At 52.4% G+C, this 20,477-nt stretch overlaps 2 protein-coding genes across 2 annotated transcripts; both read right to left on the bottom strand.

The window, feature by feature from the left end:
* Positions 1-1,408: 1,408 nt before the first annotated feature.
* Positions 1,409-5,932, bottom strand: MBL2 (mannose binding lectin 2). Its single transcript, XM_059169757.1, has 5 exons — positions 5,822-5,932; positions 3,974-4,146; positions 3,422-3,547; positions 2,507-2,581; positions 1,409-1,858 (listed from the first exon to the last, which is right to left on the bottom strand). Exons 2-5 carry the CDS (start codon positions 4,134-4,136, stop codon positions 1,488-1,490), a joined length of 735 nt encoding a protein of 244 aa, XP_059025740.1. The 5' UTR covers positions 4,137-4,146; positions 5,822-5,932; the 3' UTR covers positions 1,409-1,487.
* Positions 5,933-10,835: 4,903 nt separating this feature from the next.
* On the bottom strand, positions 10,836-15,393 carry LOC131828764 (pulmonary surfactant-associated protein A-like). Its single transcript, XM_059169756.1, has 5 exons — positions 15,236-15,393; positions 14,431-14,625; positions 14,036-14,155; positions 12,982-13,059; positions 10,836-12,338 (listed from the first exon to the last, which is right to left on the bottom strand). The coding sequence occupies exons 2-5, from the start codon at positions 14,600-14,602 to the stop codon at positions 11,962-11,964; spliced, it is 747 nt and encodes a 248-aa protein (XP_059025739.1). The 5' UTR covers positions 14,603-14,625; positions 15,236-15,393; the 3' UTR covers positions 10,836-11,961.
* Between the last annotated feature and the right edge of the window lie 5,084 nt (positions 15,394-20,477).

Below are 20,477 nucleotides of genomic sequence, written 5' to 3'. Positions count from 1 at the left end.
TGTCCGTAGGGATGGTGCCTGGAGAAGAGCCTCACAGAAGATTCAGTGACAGGACAGCCTGCATGTGTTAGAGGCCAAGGACACAGGTCCTGTCACCGTCCCCCTGCCAGTGTCAAGGCCACCAGCATGTCTCCAAGGCCTGGTGCTCCCCCTAAATATTGGGTGTTCTCTCTGATAATTTAGATGCAAAGGAAAGTACTTCTACAAGAATAGTTCATTAAGGGGAAGTGGCCCTTGGTCCATTCATAAATATTTTCTAACCTCATCTTGTGAATGGTGCACACTTGAAGCTGGAATTAACATTCCTCCCTTGGTTTGCTGCGTGGACTCATATCATCTCAGCTCTACTTACTCTGAAGTTCCTGGAAACCATCCCTGGTCACCAGCAGGGCTGCTGGCCAAGACGGCAACAGAACCCTGCTCAGAGGGAGGGTTTTTTTTTTTCTTTTCTTTTTTTAAAAGATTTTATTTGTTTATTTGTCAGAGAGAGAGGGAGAGCACAAGCAGGGGAAGCAGCAGGCAGAGGGAGAGCTGAGCAGGGAGCACGATATGGGACTCAGTCCCAGGATGCTGGGATCATGACCTGAGCTGAAGGCAGAAGCTTAACCCACTGAGCCTCCCAGGCGTCCCCATGGGGCATTTTGTCTGGTGACCCGATGCTGCTGCATGATCTGACAGGGTGACGTCCATAATTTGAATGATGCTAGATAATTTGACAGGGTGTGAAACTTACCTTTGGGGAGTGTTTCTTCTTGTCTCTAAAATAATGGACCTGTGGACTTAGGCTGGGACCAGGATGTCACAGAGGGAGGGGGAGGCTGAATGTGCAGGGATGGAGACCTGCGCTGTGGAGAGGGACACAACCCGCTCAGGCGTTGCCTCCTCCATGATGCTGGTGTACAACACAGTATCAAATCGGTGTCCTCAAGGTATGCAGGAGGGAAAAGCTGCCACTTGGGCAGGGTGAGGGGACTCCTGGAACTAACCCTTGTTACCCATGGGGGATACTGCCGGGTGTTCTGGTCTGGGGGTGCAGCTCACGGACAACCAAGCACAGCATCCATGTCCCGCAGGGCCGGGCTGGCCATGGGCAGGCACGGAGGGCAGAAGACATTGGCATCCCGTAGTGGCAACACATGGGAGAGAAGAACGGCATCTCCTGAGGCTGAAGTCTACTGTTCTGACACAGACTGTCCTTCCACAGGTCTGTCTGGTGGGCCCAGGGGTCCTCACTGAGGAAGGAGGGGACTGAATTGATCATGTCTATGGCTGACTCTGACCTGTTGCTGTGCTCTTAGGCAGGACCAGAGACCCTCAGACTCTGCTGTCAACCTCTTCTTGCTTCCTCATTCCCAGACCCTCCCCCTTTATTTCCCTCCCATCATCCCCCTGAAGGAATGAGTCAACATTAGGAGAGCCATGAATTCTCTTTGAGCAGGAGAGAACAGAGCAGGGAGGTCAGGAAGGGGGCTGAGGTAGCTGCCTCCTCAGGCTGGGAATTCACAGACGGCCAGGTGGGGGATGCTACAGGAGATGTCATTCCAGAGCCCGTCCTCCAGGATGGTCACGCAGTCCTCCCCGCTGGCATCGTTAGGCTCACCGGTATTCCAGTTGCTGTAGGTCACGCTCTCCCCTGTCACATACATAAACTGACCCTCCGTCACCTCATCCGTGATGCCCAGGAAGGCCGTGCTCTTGGCCACATCCTGGATGGCTTTGTTCTCTTCGGCATTCCTAGGGGACGCCACAGTGCCCTGGAGCTCGGCGCACAGAGCCTTCACTTTGGAAAAAGTCATCTCTTCACCATTGGTCACGTAGAACTTCTTCCCAGTCTTTTTGCCCAAGGAGAAGGTTAGCACTGAAATCACAATGGGTAGGAGAGGTTGACCAGGCTTGGGGTTCAGCCCAGGACACTAGGGGGGAAAAGCCTTGCTCTGGGAACTCAGGACTCAGAAAAATAGCCCCATGCTCAACCACCAGGTCAGATCCTAGTAAGGAAGCCCTCCTCAGCTGTAGAGCAAGCAAGTCCATGGCGGAAAGCTCACAGTCTCCTGGGAGATCCCACCCCGCAGATGAACACCTGTTACAAACTGGCCCGGTGCAGGGGGTGCTTGGGCCTTCCTGCCGGGCTTGGGATCCAGGTGTGCATGGATAGCCATCTGAGCCAAGGGGGTGCGGAAGAAAGAGGCAGGATTCTAGAGGAGGCAGACTTTCGCATCCAGTCCTTCCTTCACTACTTCCTAGCTCCGGGACAGTGAGGGAATTATCTATATTTCCCGGACCGACCTTTCCTCCCCTGTAAATGAAATGGGTCTAAGCCCCACAAATAGGACCGGTGAGAGGATTGAATGAAACCACACTGCGAGGGAATGCCAACCTAGCACGGGCCACGGGATATGGTAAGTGTTCATAAATGTTAAACCTTGTCCACCTTCCCCTGAAACCGAGAGCACGCCAGAAAAAGGTGAGAGCCGAAAACGCCCTGGGGTGCAGAAAGCAAGCTTACACTTTTTGACATGGTCCAGTTCTGATTTCAGGCTCGTTATCTCCCTGTCCAGGTTAGCCAGAATCATCTCAGCAACTGTGAAGCAGTAGGAAGAAGGGCATTTAATGAGAAGACCGTCAGTTGGAGAGGAGAGTGTGGGGTGAGCTTACTGAAAAGTATGCTTAGTCTAGAAAAACAAGAAACCAAAATGAGGCAAAAGGAAGAAAACCTCTGGATTCCTACCTTCTGAGATACTCTTAGTAGCTTTTGTAAACTATTAACTCTGAACTAATAATAATAATAATAATAATAATAAATAACTTATAAATTATGACTGGATCTTTTTGTTCACATAGTGCTTAAATGGTGCAATATTGTAACTATTTATAAGAACGAGCCCAACTCATTATTCTTCCTTTTGAAAATTGTCCTTAATTATTCTCTTTCATTTCTTATTCCAGGCAAACTTTTTAATACTCTTATAATTTTGATGGGCCAGCTGGTGGGTATTAACAAGAAGTCATCATTTCACTTTTGTTGGGACTGAATTTATGTCCTTTGACCTTGAATCAAGTTGCCGTGACGTTCCCCATGATTCAGGGGTCCTAGGAAACTGACCATTATCACGGCACTCTTTTGACCCTACACACAAAGCCGGCCGCCGAGAGGACACTGCTGTTCCCTCCCAGCCTGGAGACACACACAGACTGTGTCTGCTGAGGAAGAGCCAGGGCCCGTCTCCCACAGAGCCCTGGGGAGGCACAGGGTTTGGAAGTCTGCCCTCGGGAGTAAGGGTCAGGGGAACGAGTGTACCCAGTCGGAAGCAGTTTGGCATCTTCCAATGGAGGAGGAATAGGAACCACCTCCCACCTGACCCTTAAGGCCCCAGAGCCTTGGGTCCCCTAGGCCCACACTGGACTGGGGTGAGTTCCTTACCTGAACTATCTCCATGGTCTCCTTTGGGGCCCTTTGGTCCTGGAGCCCCAGGAACCCCAGGAGCCCCGACATTTCCTGGAGGCCCCAGTTTTCCTGGAGGGCCCTGCAAACCTCGGAGCCCTTGTCCTGTTGTAAGAGGAAGGAAAAGTGACTCAGGGGCTGTGGCTCCTTCTCCTTTTCCAGAAGTTCAATGTGATTTACCATGACCCCAGAGAAACTCCAGTGAGCCAGTGGTGGCCCAAAGAAAAAAGATTCTCCTGCTCTCCAGCGGACAGCCTGTGCTAAGGGCCAGTTCCCCGAACAGGCAGGATGTCTGCTCTCTACAGGTGACCACACATCGAGGATTCCCGTGTGGAAATCTGGGCTCCAGCAGAACCAGAGAAGCATCTTTATTTTTCGAGGGAACGACCTTTCACAAGAATGATCCTAAGTGAATGGTCACGTGGCTATAAGTGAAAGATGAGTGTTGTCCTGTCTCTGCTAGACATCTTTTAGGGAACGGTCTCCCGTGGCGGGTAAAGATTTAGGAAGTCAGAGCAGCCTGCTCTGTACCTGGCTCGCCCTTTTCTCCCTTGGGTCCGTCTCGCCCATCTCTTCCCGGGATGGCACAGGTAACCACTGAGCACGACTTCTGGGCATCGCCCGAGATTTCTGCTTCTGAGTTGGCTGCTGTCAGCACACACAGAAGGACAGGAAGCGACGAAAACAGGAGCATGATCCTGAACCTTAGGGTGGAGAAAGTCAAGGGAAATAATTCTCTCTCTCCTCTTGCTTTGTCAGCCTTTGCTGACCCCATCCGCTGTGCCGGACCCTGTGCTCCGGGCAAGAGACCCAGAAGGGACCGTCGCGGCTCTTGGCTCTGCATTACTCCCAAGCTACGGGAGAGACAGACAAGTGAAAAGTAGTAGAGGTAGTTCAGTGCTGAAACAAGGGTAATCTAACAGTCGCACATGCAAGAGTGAGGCACCAGGGGCCTGTGGATTCGAGCCTTGGGAAGTTAGGCCGCCCCCCATACATGAGAGCCCACATGCTCTGGTGATCACAAACGAACGGCTTCTGTGGTCTGGCAGAAAGACAGAGAGCTCAGCACCTGCGCGAGCTTTGGCTCCTCTTTCTTGATTCCCTTCTTGAGGTCCCAGGGAGCCTCAGTTTCCCTTTTCTTCCCCTTCCTATGGGCTCTAAAGTTAGACTCAAACTCCAGCAGGTAACCTGAGGTCCCACAAGACCCATTTCTCAGCAGGACCTGGTTTCTGACATCCTTTTGCTCATTCCACGTAAGAACGCTGTCCTTCACTGCAGGCCACGGCAGCCCTGGGGATCAGTCCTAGTTGTTTCCCTGTCAACCTGCCAATCATCTTGCGGCAAGTCTCTACCCTGTGACAGGCACTTGGGGGTGGGGGGTGGGCTCAGGACCCAGGGTGCCCTGAGGCAGGCTCCTGACTCTCAGAATAGAACCTCCTTTGGTCCTTGATCCCGGCTAGACGAGACAGAGTTCTCCCTCCTTGGCTTGAGATTTTCCACTGAGAGGTCATTTTTGCCGGCCAGAACCCAGGCTCCTGAAATTTCAGTTCACGCTGCATCCGGCAGCCTGCCAGCTCTTGCTCCTTCTCCTGGCGGGCTCGTCTGCAGGCTGCCCAGAGGCCTCCCCAGCTCTGTGCCCCGAGCCAGCCGTCAGATTACCATTCAGCTTCATGCCCAAGCCAGCCCCCTTTCCAGAAGCTTGGCAGCCCAGCCCCCGTGGGCCTGTCTGGCCTCTCATCCCAGAGTCCCTGTCCTTCTCTCCCTCGCTGCTTCCTTGCCCTTGCTCGCCTTCCCTGGCCTGTCTGCTGCCTTAACCTTTCCTTTCCTGCGGGACACAGTGAGGAGTATTGAGTTCCTTTTTAAAAAGGTTTTTATTTTTCTGACAGAGACATAGAGAAGGAGCACAAGAAGGCAGAGTGACAGACAGAGGGAAAGGGAGAAGCAGGCTCCTCACTGAGCAGGGAGCCCAACACAGGGCTTGATCCCATGACCTGGGATCATGACCTGAGCCGAAGGCAGCCGCTTAACCCACTGAGCCACCCAGGTGCCCCAGAAGAGAACTTTCTTGATCACTTTCATCTCCACCTTTCTTTTTTCTATCTTTTTTCTTTTCTTTTCTTTTTTTCCACTTCCCTGATCATGCTGGAGGCCAGGGTGAGAGCTTAAACATGTTGTTGGCAGACATAGCCCACTTCCATTTTTCCCTTTGCCTGACAAGACCACCCTTTCATTTGCAGAAAGGTCAAATGGACCCTGAAAGGATATAAAAGTCCCAGGTCAGATGGACACAGAGGCCCTGTGTGGGCCTGACCACCCCACCCAAGCACCTGCTGGACCCTTGGCCCAGGCCTTTCCCTCCATCCTCCAGAAATGACTTACTGAATGTCTCCTCAAAGCACTGGGGCTATGGCTGGGAAACAGGTCCTCTAGACCACAGACGTCAGGCCCAATTAACCTTATGGCCAGGGACAGTGCTGGACCAGCCTTCAACCCCAGATTAATAAACAACTATCCTCAGAACCAGTGTCTACTGGGGCGGCTGTCCAGCGCCAGTGCTGGGGTGTGCGGCCCAGCACTAGGCAGCTCACTACTTGAATAGCCCAAACACCTCCTCCTGCTCGTCCCTCCTGAGCATCCAGCTCTGTCCATCTGATTCCCCAGAATTGTAGTCTGGACAATAGTCGACCCCCCCCGATATTTATTTCTAGAATAGACACGATTAGACATTCTACCAAACACACACTCATGCGTGAGCACACACGTCCACACACACCTACACGTACAGGCTCCCCCCTCTGTGTCCACTGCTCTGACTCGTTCAGACTTGTGTTTGGTTTATGGTGGGGATGGGGGCTGGGAGGGGTTAAACACTGAGTCGCCTTATTCCTCCCTTCTCCTTCACAACATTTACCGAAGGTCCTCTTTTTGGATGAGGTGCAGACGTCCCAGGGTGAGGCCCAGGGAAGGAAGTACCTGTAGGTGCTTCAAGTTCACAGCTGGATGTGAGCACTTGCACTGAAGCTACTGCAGCCTAGGACACTTGTCTCTGTCTTTGCATGATTATTATCATTCACTTTGTAGTTCAACTATTCTCTCTGGAGAAAGGGCTTCCCTCTAATATTTAATTTCAAGTAGCCACTCCCTCGTGTCTGTCTTTCTTTCTTTCTTTCTTTCTTTTTTTTTAAGATTTTATTTATTTATTTGACAGAGATCACATGTAGGCAGAGAGGCAAGCATGAGGGGGCCGTGGGGTGGGGGGGAGCAGGCTCCTCGCTGAGCAGAGAAACTGACACAGGGCTCGATCCCAGGACCCTGAGATCATGACCTGAGCCGAGGGCAGAGGCTCAACCCACTGAGCCCCTCAGGTGCCCCCCATCGTGTCTTTCTGTTTTAATTCTTTGCCCACTAGAGATACACCTATACGACTGACTGTCTTGTTTATTTAGTGGCACATTCGTCGACCACCGCCCTCCTTTAGAACAAGAACTCCTTCAGAACAGGGATCTTGTCCTCGGCTGTTACGGCCCCACTCAGAGCGGTGCCTGGAAGCAGTCACGGCAGCTGGATAAACAGAGAAGGCAGGAGTCCCTCTGCCTCCTCCTCTGAGCAGCCCCCCTGACTGCTCGCCAGCCAGAGCTAATGTCATTGTCCACGTTCCCAGCTACTTTTCTAGGGCAGGTGCTGTGTTTGCTTCACTGACTTGTCTCCACGGGGCACCCCAGGGTGGGGCACACAGGACGGGTCCCCTGAGAGAGTGGGGGCAGAGCGGGGAGCAGAGCCCATGAGCCAGAGCCAGGGGTAGACCCATCCACACGGTACCTCCGCACCTGGTTTCCAGCAGCATCCACTTATCTCCAGAGTCTGATCAAGTGGCCTTTTTCAAGTCCCTGACCTGACCTTTGGTTCCTGCCCTCCCCCAAATTTACACTTGCTCTTTGAAACACTCAGTCTTATCAAACAGCTCGAGAGGTTTGCTTTTTCCCTGGTGGGGAGTCAGTGCGGGGCCACTTCCCTTGGACTCTGCCTTGTGATTGGGGTTCTGGCTTCTCAAGGGTCATCAGCTCTGTGTACTCAAAGTCACTATGCCCCGCTCAGCAGCCCTCCTAGATTCCTGGGCCCCCCTGGACAGAAGACCCCTGGCAAGGTTGTGTTTCCTGCTGCCATTGACATGACTTTGAAGGGCCCCAGGCCCAGAGGACAAAGAACATCCAGCCCACGCAGCAAATGGGCAGACCTCCCAGAAAGGCAGGAATGTGAAGCAGAGAATTACATAAACCAGGACCCTCTATGCTACAGACCAGAGGGAAAGTGGCTCAGGGAAGTAGGGGAGATAATATGGCAGGAAGTAAGAGGGATGAGCTAAGAAAGGGACAAGAAAGCCTAGACTTTGCTGGGGAAAGAGCCTCCTTTGAAGATGCATATTCTTTAGTCTGTCCTCACGTAGGCCTGGGTTTTTTGTTTTATCTTTAAGATTTTATTTATTGGGGCACCTGGGTGGCTCAGTGGGTTAAACCTCTGTCTTCAGCTCAGGTCATGGTCTCAGGGTCCTGGGATTGAGCCCGGCAACTAGCTCTCTGCTCTCTGCTCCCCGCCCCCACCCCGGCCTGCTGCTCTGCCTACTTGTGATCTCTCGCTCTCTGTCAAATAAATAAAATCTTTAAAAGAAAAAATTTTATTTATTTATTTGAGAGAGAGCGAGAGAGAGCAGAAGAGGGGGTAAGGACAGAGGGAGAAGCAGACTCCCCGCTGAGCAGAGAGCCTAAGGCAGGACTCAATCCTGGGGCTCCAGGATCACGACCTGAGCCAAAGGCAGTCACTTGACCGACTGAGCCACCCAGGTGCCCTAGGCCCGGGTTTTAATGCATGTTACACAATAATATTATTCTGCCAAGGTGATTATTATTGAATTTGGCTATTTATGCCAAGATGAAAAATAGTTTTTCAAGTATCTCAGCTTGTCACTCCCTAGTGCACCATAGGGACTTTCATGCTAGGTGCCTCAGGATTTTCTCAGATGGAGATCCGCTAAGTTCAAGGTCCCCTTGTAAAAATTACCAAACACAGTAGAAATTAAGCAGAATGAAAGCTGACTGACACTATAAGCTTCCGAAGGAATCCTCCCAAGATAGCTGCCTCTCTTTAATAGATACATTGATATTTTTATGTTTATTTATTTTTAAAGATTTGATTTATTTATTGTCAGAGAGAGTGTGAGAGAAGGAGAGAGAGCATAAGCCGGGGGAGCGGCAGGCAGAGGGAGAAGCAGGCTCCCCGCTGAGCAGGGACCCTGACATGGAACTCGAACCCAGGACCCTCAGATCATGACCTGAGCTGACTGAGCCACCCAGGTGTCCCAAATTGATATTTTTTAAAAGACAGTATAAGAAAGAAAGAAGTATAGGCGCCTGGGTGGCTCAGTGGGTTAAGCCTCTGCCTTCAGCTCAGGTCATGATCCCGCGGTCCTTGGATCGAGGCCCACATTGGGCTCTCTGCTCAGCCGGGAAACTGCTTCCCCGTTCTCTCTGCCTGCCTCTCTGCCTACTTGTGATCTCTGTCAAATAAATAAATAAAATCTTCTAAAAAAAAGAAAGAAAGAAGCAAAGAAAGAATGAACATTTAAACAATCGAATTAATGAATTAGAATAAGGAAATAATATAAAGTTAATAATATAATTTTTCTTAAAAAAACATGTTCTTTACAAGAACAAAATAAATAAACTTGGCAAATCTGACCAGAGAAGTTTGGATTACCGTTGCTGATATTTTATGTCTCCACATCATAGAATTACACGTTCATGCCCTTGGCCATGGTATATCGTGGAGTCTGTCCCTGGAGTACGTGGGGTGCTCTATGTCCCACCCCCTGCAACATTCGGCTTGGCCATGTGACCGTGAGCAGACACAAGAGGAACAGCAGCTTTCCATATGCTTGGGCATTTAACCCAGCCTCTTCTGGTTTTTCCAATCATGGGAGAATATGTCTTCGCTAATACTAATATTGGATTAATTAAACAATGTGGAGCAGACACAAACCCACCTGAAAGCCAGAAGTCAAAAGTAGCTACTGACGTCCAGGCATGCATCCACAGTCAGTAGCACAGTCCCTGGAACCTGACTCGTGTATTCACAGCCCAGACCGCGCATGAACTGGCCACATGGCCTACGGCACACCACTGTGACCTTTATGAGCCTCAGTATTCTTACTCATAAAATGGGGATGACAACAGCATCCACAAAATAGGTTAAGGAGGATCACATGAGTTAGTCCAAGTGTAGTTCCGGGCACAGAGTAAGTGTGATGAGAGTATCAGCCCCTAGACCAGGGAGGGTATATCCTAGGAAGGAATGTATAGGTTTGTTTTTTTTTAAGCTTTTATTTATTTATTTGACAGAGAGAGATTACAAGTAGACGGAGAGGCAGGCATAGAGAGAGGGAGAGAGAGGGAAGCAGGCTCCCCACTGAGCAGAGAGCCTGATGTGGGACTCGATCCCAGGACCCTGAGATCATGACCTGAGCGGAAGGCAGCAGCTTAACCCACTGAGCCATCCAGGCGCCCAAAAGAATGGTTTAATATCAAAAACTAAATCCATGTAACTCACTAATAAAATATATAACAAGTTTGAACGAGAGTCATAGAGCAGACATGTACAATCTGGAAGCTTGAAGTTCACCCTATTCTCAAAATAAAGGGGCACCTGGGTGCTCAGTGGGTTAAAGCCTATGCCTTCGGCTCAGGTCATGATCCCAGGGTCCTGAGACTGAGCCCCGCATCGGGCTCTCTGCTCGGCAAGGGGCCTGCTTCCTCCTCTTTCTCTGCCTGCCTCTCTGCCTACTTGTGATCTCTGTCTGCCAAAGAAATAAATAAAATATTTTTTTTAAAAAATGAATACATGACCTCACAATGTTTCATACAATCTTCTCCCCAGAACCCTGCATTGCAAACTTTGTAGGACTGATTGATTGATTTGACAGAAAGCCATAGCGAGAGACAGGGAACACAAGCATGGGGGAGCTAGAGAAGGAGAAGCAGGCTCCCCTGCACACCACCACCTTCGCGCTATGGGAAACATTGAGGTGGCAGAGTGGAAAATGGAAGGCATGGTATCACCACCCACAAAGGAACCGTGTGGGTTTAGCTCAGGAGATATCTTAATGCCGGCCATCAGCACGAATGCCCCTACGTTCTTCCAGATGTTTTCCATAGCTTGCCATATGTTTGTACGACTTAAGGGTGCAAAGCAGTTTGCCCCTCCAACCCAACAAAGAAGGCATTCCCTGAGATGGAATTCTCCATGTTTTTGAGGTAAGTGGGGGCTCAGAGCCAGAGTTAATTTGATTTCTAGAAATACACAAACTTTTTGTTTCTTGAAACCCAAGCAATGAAAACTCATGTTAAGGCAGTCATGGTTTATTACACTTCAGTCGCCTCTGTCCGTAAGAGGCGAGGTGGTTACGAGCATAAGCTTCTGGTCTGGGTAGACACGTTTGAATACAGCCTCTGCCACTTGCTCCAAGTCATACAATTCAGAACATTTAACTTCTCTGAGTTTGTGTCCTCAATAAAAATGGGGGGAAATCAGGCGGGGCCCGTGGCATTGTGTAGAGATTAAATCCTATTCCATAAGATGTATTAGATGTATTAGAAGTGCTTGGCAAGGTTCTGGGCACAAAGACTTGGCAGAGTACGCTATTTGTATGCTCACTAAACATCCAGTGGTGTGGTGAGAGGTGTGAACACCTCACTGAGATCCAAAATAGGTGTGGATACGTCCATCAGCTGAAAGTTACTTGGATTATGTCTGGGTCGGGGGTGAGATCTTCCCTAGGGGTGTAAACTGGCTGGTTTCAGTCAGGGAGTTGGGAGGCAACCCAAGACTCAAGGCAATTATTAGGGTTAGGTTGGCCTCCCGCACATGCCGAGGCATCCCCCAGCTCTCCAACCTCACAGAGACACTGACCAGATGTGCCCTCATAGGCTCCAGGCTGCCAGAGAATCCCAAATGCGTCCTTAGCCCCACACATATGGAATTCCCCAGAAGCACCCCCTACACACCATTGTGCTTGATCAGAACTGCCAAATCTTGATGAGGTTGGGCAGTGGGTAGTCTGCAGAGGGAGAGGAGAGGGGCCTGGGAAGCAGGCACCTGCTGTGTGATTCTGGAGGGAACTTCCAACCCAGGACCTCACTGTTGCATCTGGCTATGAAGAAACCGGACAAGAAGAAGAAGAAGGAAGTCTCCAACTCTTGCCCAAGGGCAAGGTTAGGAGGGGCACCTGGAATGCAGGGCTGAGAGGGGCTGGGGGGAGGGGGGAGGGACATGTCAGACTGATTCCTGATGATGAAGTGGGCAAGGGTTCCGGACCTGACCAGGGAGGGGAGTGGCTAAGAATGCCTCCTGCGCGAGGGGCCACAAATACATTTTGCTGGGGAGGAGCTGTAGCATCTCAGAGATCAGGCTCTGGCTGGAGGCTGGATGGCAACGCAGGGCCCTATCTACCCGGCCACCCAGGGGCCTTCTCAAAACTCACAGACGGCCAGCCGGTACTGCAGGCAGTTTTTGTTATTCCACTGCCCATCTGTGTACATCTCCACACACTTCTCCTTGCCCCACCCCCTGGGCTCCCCTGGGTACCAATTGGTGTAATTCACAGGGGCCCCATCCAGGTAGAGGAACTCTTTGGAGTCGGGGCTCTCCATCAGGCCCAGGTACGCATACGTGTTGTACTTCTTCACGATGCTTGCGATGGCTTCGTTCTCTTCCGGGCTTGTCGGGGCAGCGATGCGGCCACCTGCTCTGGCACATAAACGTTGAATGTCCTCAAAATTTACCGACTGCCCGTTGCTGGAGAAGACCTTCTCTCCCACGACCAGCATGGACTCCTGCAAGCTGAGGACTGGAGCGGAGAAACCGAGTCAGGCCACCGACTGCTCTGGCTCATGGTCCCCGCCCCTCGCTCGGGCTCCCTGTCTTTAAGCCCGCTCTCCTTTCCTGCCCTGCCAGCCTGAGTCTTCCTCAATCCCCCTCCCTGCTCTTATCATTCTCTTCGTTCACCCATTTCACAATTACTGATCGACCATCTATTATGTGCCAGGAATTTCAATTTACAAGATTCAATAGAAAGCAAGAGAGGGGGTGCCTGGGTGGTTCAGTTGGTTAGGCAACTGCCTTCCACTCAGGTCATGATCCTGGAGTTCCGGGATCAAGTCCAGCATCGGGCTCCCTACTCAGCAGGAAGTCTGCTTCTCCCTCTGACCCTGCCCCTTCTCATGCTCTCTCTCACCAATAAGTAAATAAAATCTTAAAAAAAAAAAAAACCGCAAGCTAGGCATAGAACTTATACTCCCCTGACATTGGGAGCTGAACTTTGTCTACTTCTGTCTCCTTGGAGCCATTCAAAGAATCAGGAAAGGGAAGTATCATTTTTTTCCCCCAAGACCTGCATATCCGCCCCCACTTGTCGTGTCTTGAGGTTCTGGAGCCCGATGCTGGGAATGGAGGAAACTCTGTGCTTGTAAGCCCCTGTGGAACCCCCTTACCTCCCATGGCCTGCAGGATTTGGTGTCTGAACTTGCGGAGTGTGGTTTGGAGCTCCTCATCTAAAGAAGCTGGAAGCCCTGTCAAGAGATTCCCACCCACGATCAGGGTCCAGCCAAGTAAGACTCCCACTTGCGGCCAAGCAGGCCTGACGCCAGCTGCGAGCCTTTACTTGTCCATGCCCACTGCTCGGGCCCTGGACTGTGTCTCCACACTTGTCCTTTGCTGCAGCCCTTGCACCTGCTAAGCTCCCACCTGCCCTTCTTTCCTGCCTTTAACAGCTTCTGTCCTTTAACGGCTTCTGCCTTCTGTCCTTTAACGGCTCTGTCGGCCCACTCCTGTGGGTTTTTCTGGTTTGGGGGCAAGGTTCCCCCCCCACCAAAGGCAAATGAGCTATACCCATCCTGCTCTGTCTGGCCTGGCTGAGCCATGGCATCATCTACCTGCCTGCCGGAATAGGCTTTCGCCGTGGACTCTACCCCTGATCCTGACCCTTCATCCTCCCTCAACCTCACCCCTCCCCACCCTGCCACCCAGCAGCTCGGTCAACAGTGGGCAGTTATCCAGGAAGCAGGATTTCAAACACTGATGTAGGAAGCCGCTCTGATGGAGAGGTAGCGCTCGTTCTCTGTGCTCTCCTGACTGACCTTGGTCACCGCCCTAAGCTCTGGAGTGCCCCTCTGTATGTGGGGCTCCCATTCTCATCATCTGCCTAGCACCCACATAACCCTGTACACCTTTCAGAATGCGCCCCCTACCTTAGCCCTAGGAAGTGCCTTCCCTGCAGGCGCTGTCCTCGTCCTGCACCTGATGCCCTGCCTGTGCCCATCAGCAGTTGTGGCATGTGGAGTGCTTCTAACCCCCCAGTCCTCGCTGTGGCCGACTGCCTGGGCATCTCTGACTCCTCTCCTTGGCCTCGTCTTCTCTCACTTAGGCTGAGCAGGATGTCCTTTGCGGGCTTCCAGGGTTCTGTCTGACCCCCACCATCCCTCACGTAACTGGCCACCTGGGTGCAGTGCCTGTGTGGTTGCGGCCCGCTTGCCCTGCCCTGCTCACCTGGAGGGCCCCTCTCACCAGGCTCCCCCTTTTCTCCGCGCTCTCCAGCAACGCCAGGGGCTCCAGTCACCCCCTCAGGCCCAGGGTAGCCTGGCATTCCTCCAGGGGGGCCCATGGGGCCTGCAGAAAGAAGGGGATATGGATGTGTGTTATTTACCACCCACAGCAGAGCTGGGGCTGGTGTAAAGGGACCCCCCTTATCAGCTGAGCTGATTCACGTGTCATCCCATGGGCACTTTGCAAGGGTAACCAGTCTAAGTCCCCCAGGCAACTCCCAACTCCCACCGTGCGCCACCATCCCACCCACCGGGGGACCCAGCCCAGAGCCCAGGACAAGTGGGCCTCCTGGAAACAGGTCCCTGTCCCTCAGCTGAGGGCAGGGACTCACCCAGTACCTGGAGGCCCAGGGTCTCCTTTGACACCATCTCTCCCATCTCTGCCCGGCAAGCCGTGGGATCCGGGAGTGCCAGGGATGCCAGGGTGGCCACTACAGATATCCTTCCCGCTGTACTCGAAGCCGGACACCATCAGCACGGTGAGCGTGAGGGCCAAAGGGTGCAGCAACATGGCTTCTGTCCCCAGAGATCCTCCTGCAGTGAGAAAGCACCCCTGGCTCGTCTGATGCATTTGCAAAAGTTTCCCCATGGCTGTGCTTTGTGAAGATTCAGGCACGTGGCCGGGCCTGGGGGCCGGTGCAGGTACAGACACGACTGTGGGAAAGACCCAACTTGTCCCTGGAAACTGCCGGCATCCTCTGCGGTCTCACACCCCACCTCTGGGGCTGGAGGCGGGATGGTGCCTGGGCTGGTGAGGGGAACCTGGAGAGTCAGAGGGCCTGGCTTCTGATGCGCTTTCGGTTTACACCTCGCGGTGTGACCACGGGGACTCACATCACCTGACTTGACTCCTGTACCCTGGAGACAATCCCGACCTTTCCCTCCTGGGTCGTGGGGAGGAGGGATGGCGTCACCCCCTCCCTCGGTCCTTATACGCTCAGCTTCCCTCCTTGCAGGGTCAGGGAATGAGGATATTGGCAAGCCCACATTTCTGCATCCATCGTTATGATTCTGGGAGTGACTCTCACGGGGAGGCCCCCTCCTTCCCAGGCTGGCCCTTAGTTACACCTGTGACCGCTGGGCTGGTTCTCTTTGCCTGCAACCCGTGCCCTGGGGAGGACCACAGGGATGGGGTTAAACTCACCCTCGCAAACAGAGCCCCCCGTGCACCTCTGCCTTCAGGTCGGCGGCGTGGAGAGGCAGGCAGCCCCACTTATATGCACGCAGACTTCCAGGCTTCCTCTCCAGCCCAGAGAGGCTCCCGTCACAAGGGCCTCAGGAAGCAGCCATCTTGTTTACACAGCAACATTCCCTCCCAGAGCACTCAGGCTGGAGGGGCACTCAGGACACTCGCTAACATCTCAGGGGGTGGGACACTCTCCCCGCTGCCCGCTTTCCCAGCAGTGAGGGACGAGAGCCCTTACCCAGACACAGGTGGAGGCGTGCCACGAAGGGGTCCTTCTCTCCCCATCCGACTGTCACTATCCCCCCAGATACCCACCTCCACAGGACACCATAGCAGGCAGCGCTCTTTCCCCGGGGGAGCAAACAGACCAGTCAGCCACACACAGGCTATCTCTCCACTGGCCCCTTCCTGGGGCCATTCCAGCTCCAGAGTCTCTTTGGCCCAGGGACGGGAGCCCTTTGGTTCCAGGCCACACAGAGGCCATGGCTTAGGTGGAGGGTGGTCAGGTGGTGCTAGGACAAGCTGTGTGTCTGGGGATGGGTCTCACCACTGAGCTGCCCAGCACCACCCCCTCCCTGGCCTCCCGGGGCCCTGCTTCTGGAGCCCCTGGCGAAGCAGGTGGGCACATGGTTCAGAGTCACAGGCAAACCCTTTGCGTGTTCCAGTTCCCCTGCTCAGGTAGGCTCAGCAGCGGGGAAGCAGGGCTGTGCCTGGAAGGTCACAGGAGGGCAGCAGCTCCCAGTTTGGGACAAGGGTGATGTCTATAACCTGCAGGGGTCATTGTTGTAAAGGACGGGAAACCCTGACTGAAGAAATCCCCTGTTCAGGCCACCTGATGTGGGGTTGGCGGAGGAGCTCTGTCTGGAGGGATGGTAACAATGGGGAGCTAAGGCCAGAAAAAGTCACCGTGTTTACCTGTAAGTGGCTTGAAAAATCTTGAGGTCCTCAGGCAGCGTGAGGCAACTCTGGGAAAGTGGGGGTTCAGCTAAAAGGACCCCACTCCTAGGAGCAAGGAGCCAGCCCGAACCCTGCTGCCACCTGCTGCTGCCCCACGTGGGTGCTGGTCGGGCAGGATGGAACCATGAAAGGGGCTTCAGCATGACTTGGGTGAGGGAGGACTGTGCTGCAGGTGAAGGAACAGGAACGTGGGTGGATTCTGAAGGGCCTTGGCAAGGCAGCAGGGATGGCCAGGGCCGTGTGGGCAAAGGTGGGAATCTGGGACTCAGTCACACTTTAGCTGGGATTGGGAGCCGCCTCTGTTATCCGTGTGGCCTTGGTCAGGCTATATAACTTCTGAGCCTTGGTTCGTTCTTTCTTTCTTTCTTTCTTTCTTTCTTTCTTTCTTCCTCTCTTGTTTTTTTCGTAGAGTCTGACCAGTATGTTCCCATTTCCTCTGTCCCCCAGCCCCTGGTAACCACCACTCTACTCTGTGTCTATGAATTCAGGGTTTTTTTAGATTCCACATGGAGGTGATACACACATTATACCCGTGTTGTCACAAGTTGTGGGGTTTCCTTTTTCCTCTGGCCGAATACTATTCCACTGTATGTCTACACCACACCTTCTTTGCCTGTGTATATACATAGGTTGTTTCCACACCTTGGCTATTGTAAATAAAGCTGCAACACACAGGGGAGTGCAGACACCTCTCTCATAACCTATTTTCATTTCCTTTGGAAATGAAACCCAGACTTGGGAGGGCTGGATCCTATGGTCGTTCTGTTTCTGAATTATCAAGGAAACTTCATACTGTTTTCCATCGTGACTAGACCAGTCTACAACCCCAGCATATATAGGGAACAAATAACTTTTTAATATAAGAGTGCCACATGCAATATTGGGGACATACTTACATACTGAGAAATTACTCAGGTTTATCTGAAGTTCCCATTTTATTTTTTTTATTTTTTATTTTTTTTTTAAAGATTTTATTTATTTATCAGAGAGAGAGAGGGGGAGAGAGCGAGCACAGGCAGACAGAATGGCAGGCAGAGGCAGAGGGAGAAGCAGGCTCCCTGCTGAGCAAGGAGCCCGATGTGGGACTCAATCCCAGGACGCTGGGATCATTACCTGAGCCGAAGGCAGCTGCTTAACCAACTGAGCCACCCAGGCGTCCCTGAAGTTCCCATTTTATAGGGCATCCTGTATCTCATGGGGCAGCTCTGCCTGTAGGGGCTTGGACAAGCAGAGGTTTCTGGTAAGGAAGGAGAGAATTCCTTTGGCTTACTGTCATGGTGTGATGTATAGTTTGGGACCATAACAAGCTTGATGATCTTTGGCTCAGATTTGGGATGAAACATCTTTCCTGGGCTCTGCATGGCCAGTGAGCAGGGGTCTGAAACATGGGGTGTAGATATGGCATAGACAAGGCTGCTATTCAAATAAACCCCAACTCTCCAGCAAGCTGTCAGGGGACATCCAGGAGCCAGAAGGAGGAATGCTCAAGATTTGTTTACTTTGACCCCTCAGTCACCCACCTGCACCTGGACTAGAGGGTCATCTCCTGGGGCTTTGGTGGAGTTGCCCTGGGTACACGGAGAGGGAGCCAGGTAAGGCAAAGCAGAGAGGACAGTGAGTGAAAGGACCAAGTGTGGCCATGGTCTCACAGGTGCCTCTGAGCAACCTTCCTAGGGACAAGTGTCTGTCAGAGCAGGGAGTCAACTACAAGCAGGGGCTTCTCAGTGTCTGTCTCTTTCTCTGGAACAGCAGGCTCCAGACAATTGGACGCCCAGAACCGAGGCACCCAGCCTGCTCTGGCTTCCATGATTCTTTACACCAGGTTGTCTGGTGGAGGCAGGGCTGAGCTCAGTCTGCAGTGTGGACTGACAGCCAAGAGGGACCGGGACGGGCCAGCAGCAACTCGGTTAGGGCTCTGCTGATACTCATCTTCCCAGATAGGAAGTAGGGTGGGTTACACCAGAGCCCAATATGAAGGGTTAGAAATACCAGCAGCCCGTTTCTGGCTGCTTCAGCCTCGTGTCTAGACTAGAATTGAAGGGACCTTTCCCATCATGGATCTCTCCATCCCACACCCACTTATATTCCTCAGAGAAGGTCTGAGCCCACAGCCTCACACACATCTTGGTCTCCTCCCTGCTCAGTCCCGCCACTGCCACCCAATTAGCTGTGAGTCTACACAAAACGGTCGGGAGAGGCTTGCTCTCCCTGGAGCTGTGGCTCGAATATTTCCATCACCTCTGTGTGTGATGTCCTCCTGGGAGCCTTCCTGCATCCCCCAGCCTCAGATTACAGCCAACACACCCAGCACGTTCCACCCAGACTTTGAAAAACACTTCAGAAGGGACTGGAGCAACTCTTTGTCAACATCTGGCATGCTTGACCCTGGGGTTCTGGGCTGTTGGAGAATGCCCCCTCAGGTCGAGATTTGGGACCAGTATCAGCGATGGTCTGGGTTTCACTTTCTGGAAGACCTGAATGTCCACGATGAGAGGAAGTTCTCTGGAGTTTTCAGCTTCAGGTGGCTCCGGAACGGGGCAGGGGCGTCCCTCACAGCATCCTGGAGGACAGCCAAACCACAAGCGTGGGATTCCTGATCTCACCAGGGAAGCTGCACCCGTTCTTATCACCCACCCTCCATAGGTGGACGTGAGTCCATGGTGCTGCCCGGGGTTGCCCAGATTTTAGAGAATCACTACTAGAAATGAAATACAAACCGCATATAGAATTTAAAATTTTCTGCTATCCACATGAAAACACATTTGAAAAAACACATGAAGTTTAATGCCACTTAACCCAACACATTCAAAAGAGTACCATTTTAGCATATAATCAGGATAAAATGATTGTAAATTACCTATTTTCGTTCATTTTTCTTCTTATTAGATCTTCAAAGTCATGTGTATTGTTTTGTTTTGTTTTTAAAGATTTTATTTATTTATTTGACAGAGGGAGAGAGAGAGATCATGAGTAGGCAGTGCAGCAGGCACAGAGAGAGGGGGAAGCAGGCTCCTGCTGAGCAGAGAGCCAATGTGGGGCTCGAACCCAGGACCCTGAGATCATGACCTGAGCCGAAGGCAGAAGCTTTAACCCACTGAGCCACCCAGACGCCCCAGGCTCGTTATGTTTTACAACTGTCACTCATCTCATTTAGCTGGACCAGCTCACAAGCCCAGAGAGAATGCGGATTATGTGCTTTCCACAGAGATTTGTTTCTTCCTTAACACCAGGTAAGGGCTTGTCTCCGTGCTTCTGTGCCTTCATAGGTTCCTTACTGGAAATTTCCGTGTCTTTCACACCAGAGTGGGTAAGAGATGGCAAAGTTTCATTGAACCAAATATTCCAGGTGAAGCTGATCTCGGAGGAGGAAGGTGTGCATTGTGGGAGGTGGGGGGAGGTGTCTGGGTTGTAAAAGAGGTTCTTTTAAATGGCCAATTTGGAGCTAGGGGTGGGCCATCCCCCCAGATTGTGCTTGTTTCTTTTAGAAAGGGACTAGCTGTCAGGGGAAAGAACCACTATCCCCTCTTATCCCCTCCACTAGCTACTCAATAGCTAAACAGCCCCTTCCTTTGTCAGTGTGTATGTGGTGACTTCAAGATCTCCCAAGCCAAGGAGCTATGAAGTTCAGTCTCGGTTAACACAGTGGGTGCCTTTCCCCAGGCTGGGCCAAGGCTGGCTCATTGGACCTGTGCTGCCCTGCACTGTAGTCACCAGCCACATGAACCCTTGAAATACGGCTCACTTCACTTCCGGGCACAGACTCCCTGCACCTCCTGCGCACTGGCCACTCCCTTGTGCTCTCCTGGTCTCCTGAACTGGCTCTTCCCCATCCCCCGGACTCTTCATACTGGGAGCACCAACACACAGTTGGAGGCCTACCTCTGTGGCCTCAAGCGGGCTATCTCCAGGCACAGGCTCCCTCTGGCCACCAGCAGGGTCAGCCTCTGGAGTCCATCTCAGCAAAGCTCCCTTTCCCTCATGAGGGGAAGAGAGAAAGAAAGCATCAAGGACAGAGACTAACAGCCCCATGTGGCTCCCACCCAGGATGTTCACGGTGGTGGGTTGGACGCACAGTTGGAGGAAGGCGACACGGACAAGGACATGGGTGGCTGGGCATGGGGGCGGGAGCAGGCTCTGGAGAAGAAAGCAGCCCTTGAGCGTGACGCTGAGCCTTGCAGAGACTCAGACCCTCATCTCTAAAGTGACAGTAGTGAGACTCTCTCCCCACTGGGCTGGATAGGTA

This window comes from Mustela lutreola, chromosome 4 (genome assembly GCF_030435805.1).
Source record: "Mustela lutreola isolate mMusLut2 chromosome 4, mMusLut2.pri, whole genome shotgun sequence".
Taxonomy (NCBI): Eukaryota; Metazoa; Chordata; class Mammalia; order Carnivora; family Mustelidae; genus Mustela; species Mustela lutreola.
The sequence above is the reverse complement of the archived record's forward strand: the minus strand, read 5'-3'. Positions and strand labels throughout refer to the sequence as shown.

Bases quoted from the DNA above. Each gene is read 5' to 3' on its own strand.
- LOC131828764 (XM_059169756.1), bottom strand. From the start codon at position 14,602: ATGTTGCTGCACCCTTTGGCCCTCACGCTCACCGTGCTGATGGTGTCC. The intron at 14,156-14,430 runs GTACTGGGTGAG...TTCTTTCTGCAG, and splicing joins AGGAGACCCTGGGCCTCCAG to GCCCCATGGGCCCCCCTGGA. The intron at 12,339-12,981 runs GTAAGGGGGTTC...TCTCCGCTCCAG, and splicing joins AATCCTGCAGGCCATGGGAG to TCCTCAGCTTGCAGGAGTCC.
- MBL2 (XM_059169757.1), bottom strand. From the start codon at position 4,136: ATGCTCCTGTTTTCGTCGCTTCCTGTCCTTCTGTGTGTGCTGACAGCA. The intron at 2,582-3,421 runs GTAAGGAACTCA...ACTGCTTCACAG, and splicing joins AGACCATGGAGATAGTTCAG to TTGCTGAGATGATTCTGGCT. The intron at 1,859-2,506 runs GTAAGCTTGCTT...TTGTGATTTCAG, and splicing joins ACTGGACCATGTCAAAAAGT to TGCTAACCTTCTCCTTGGGC.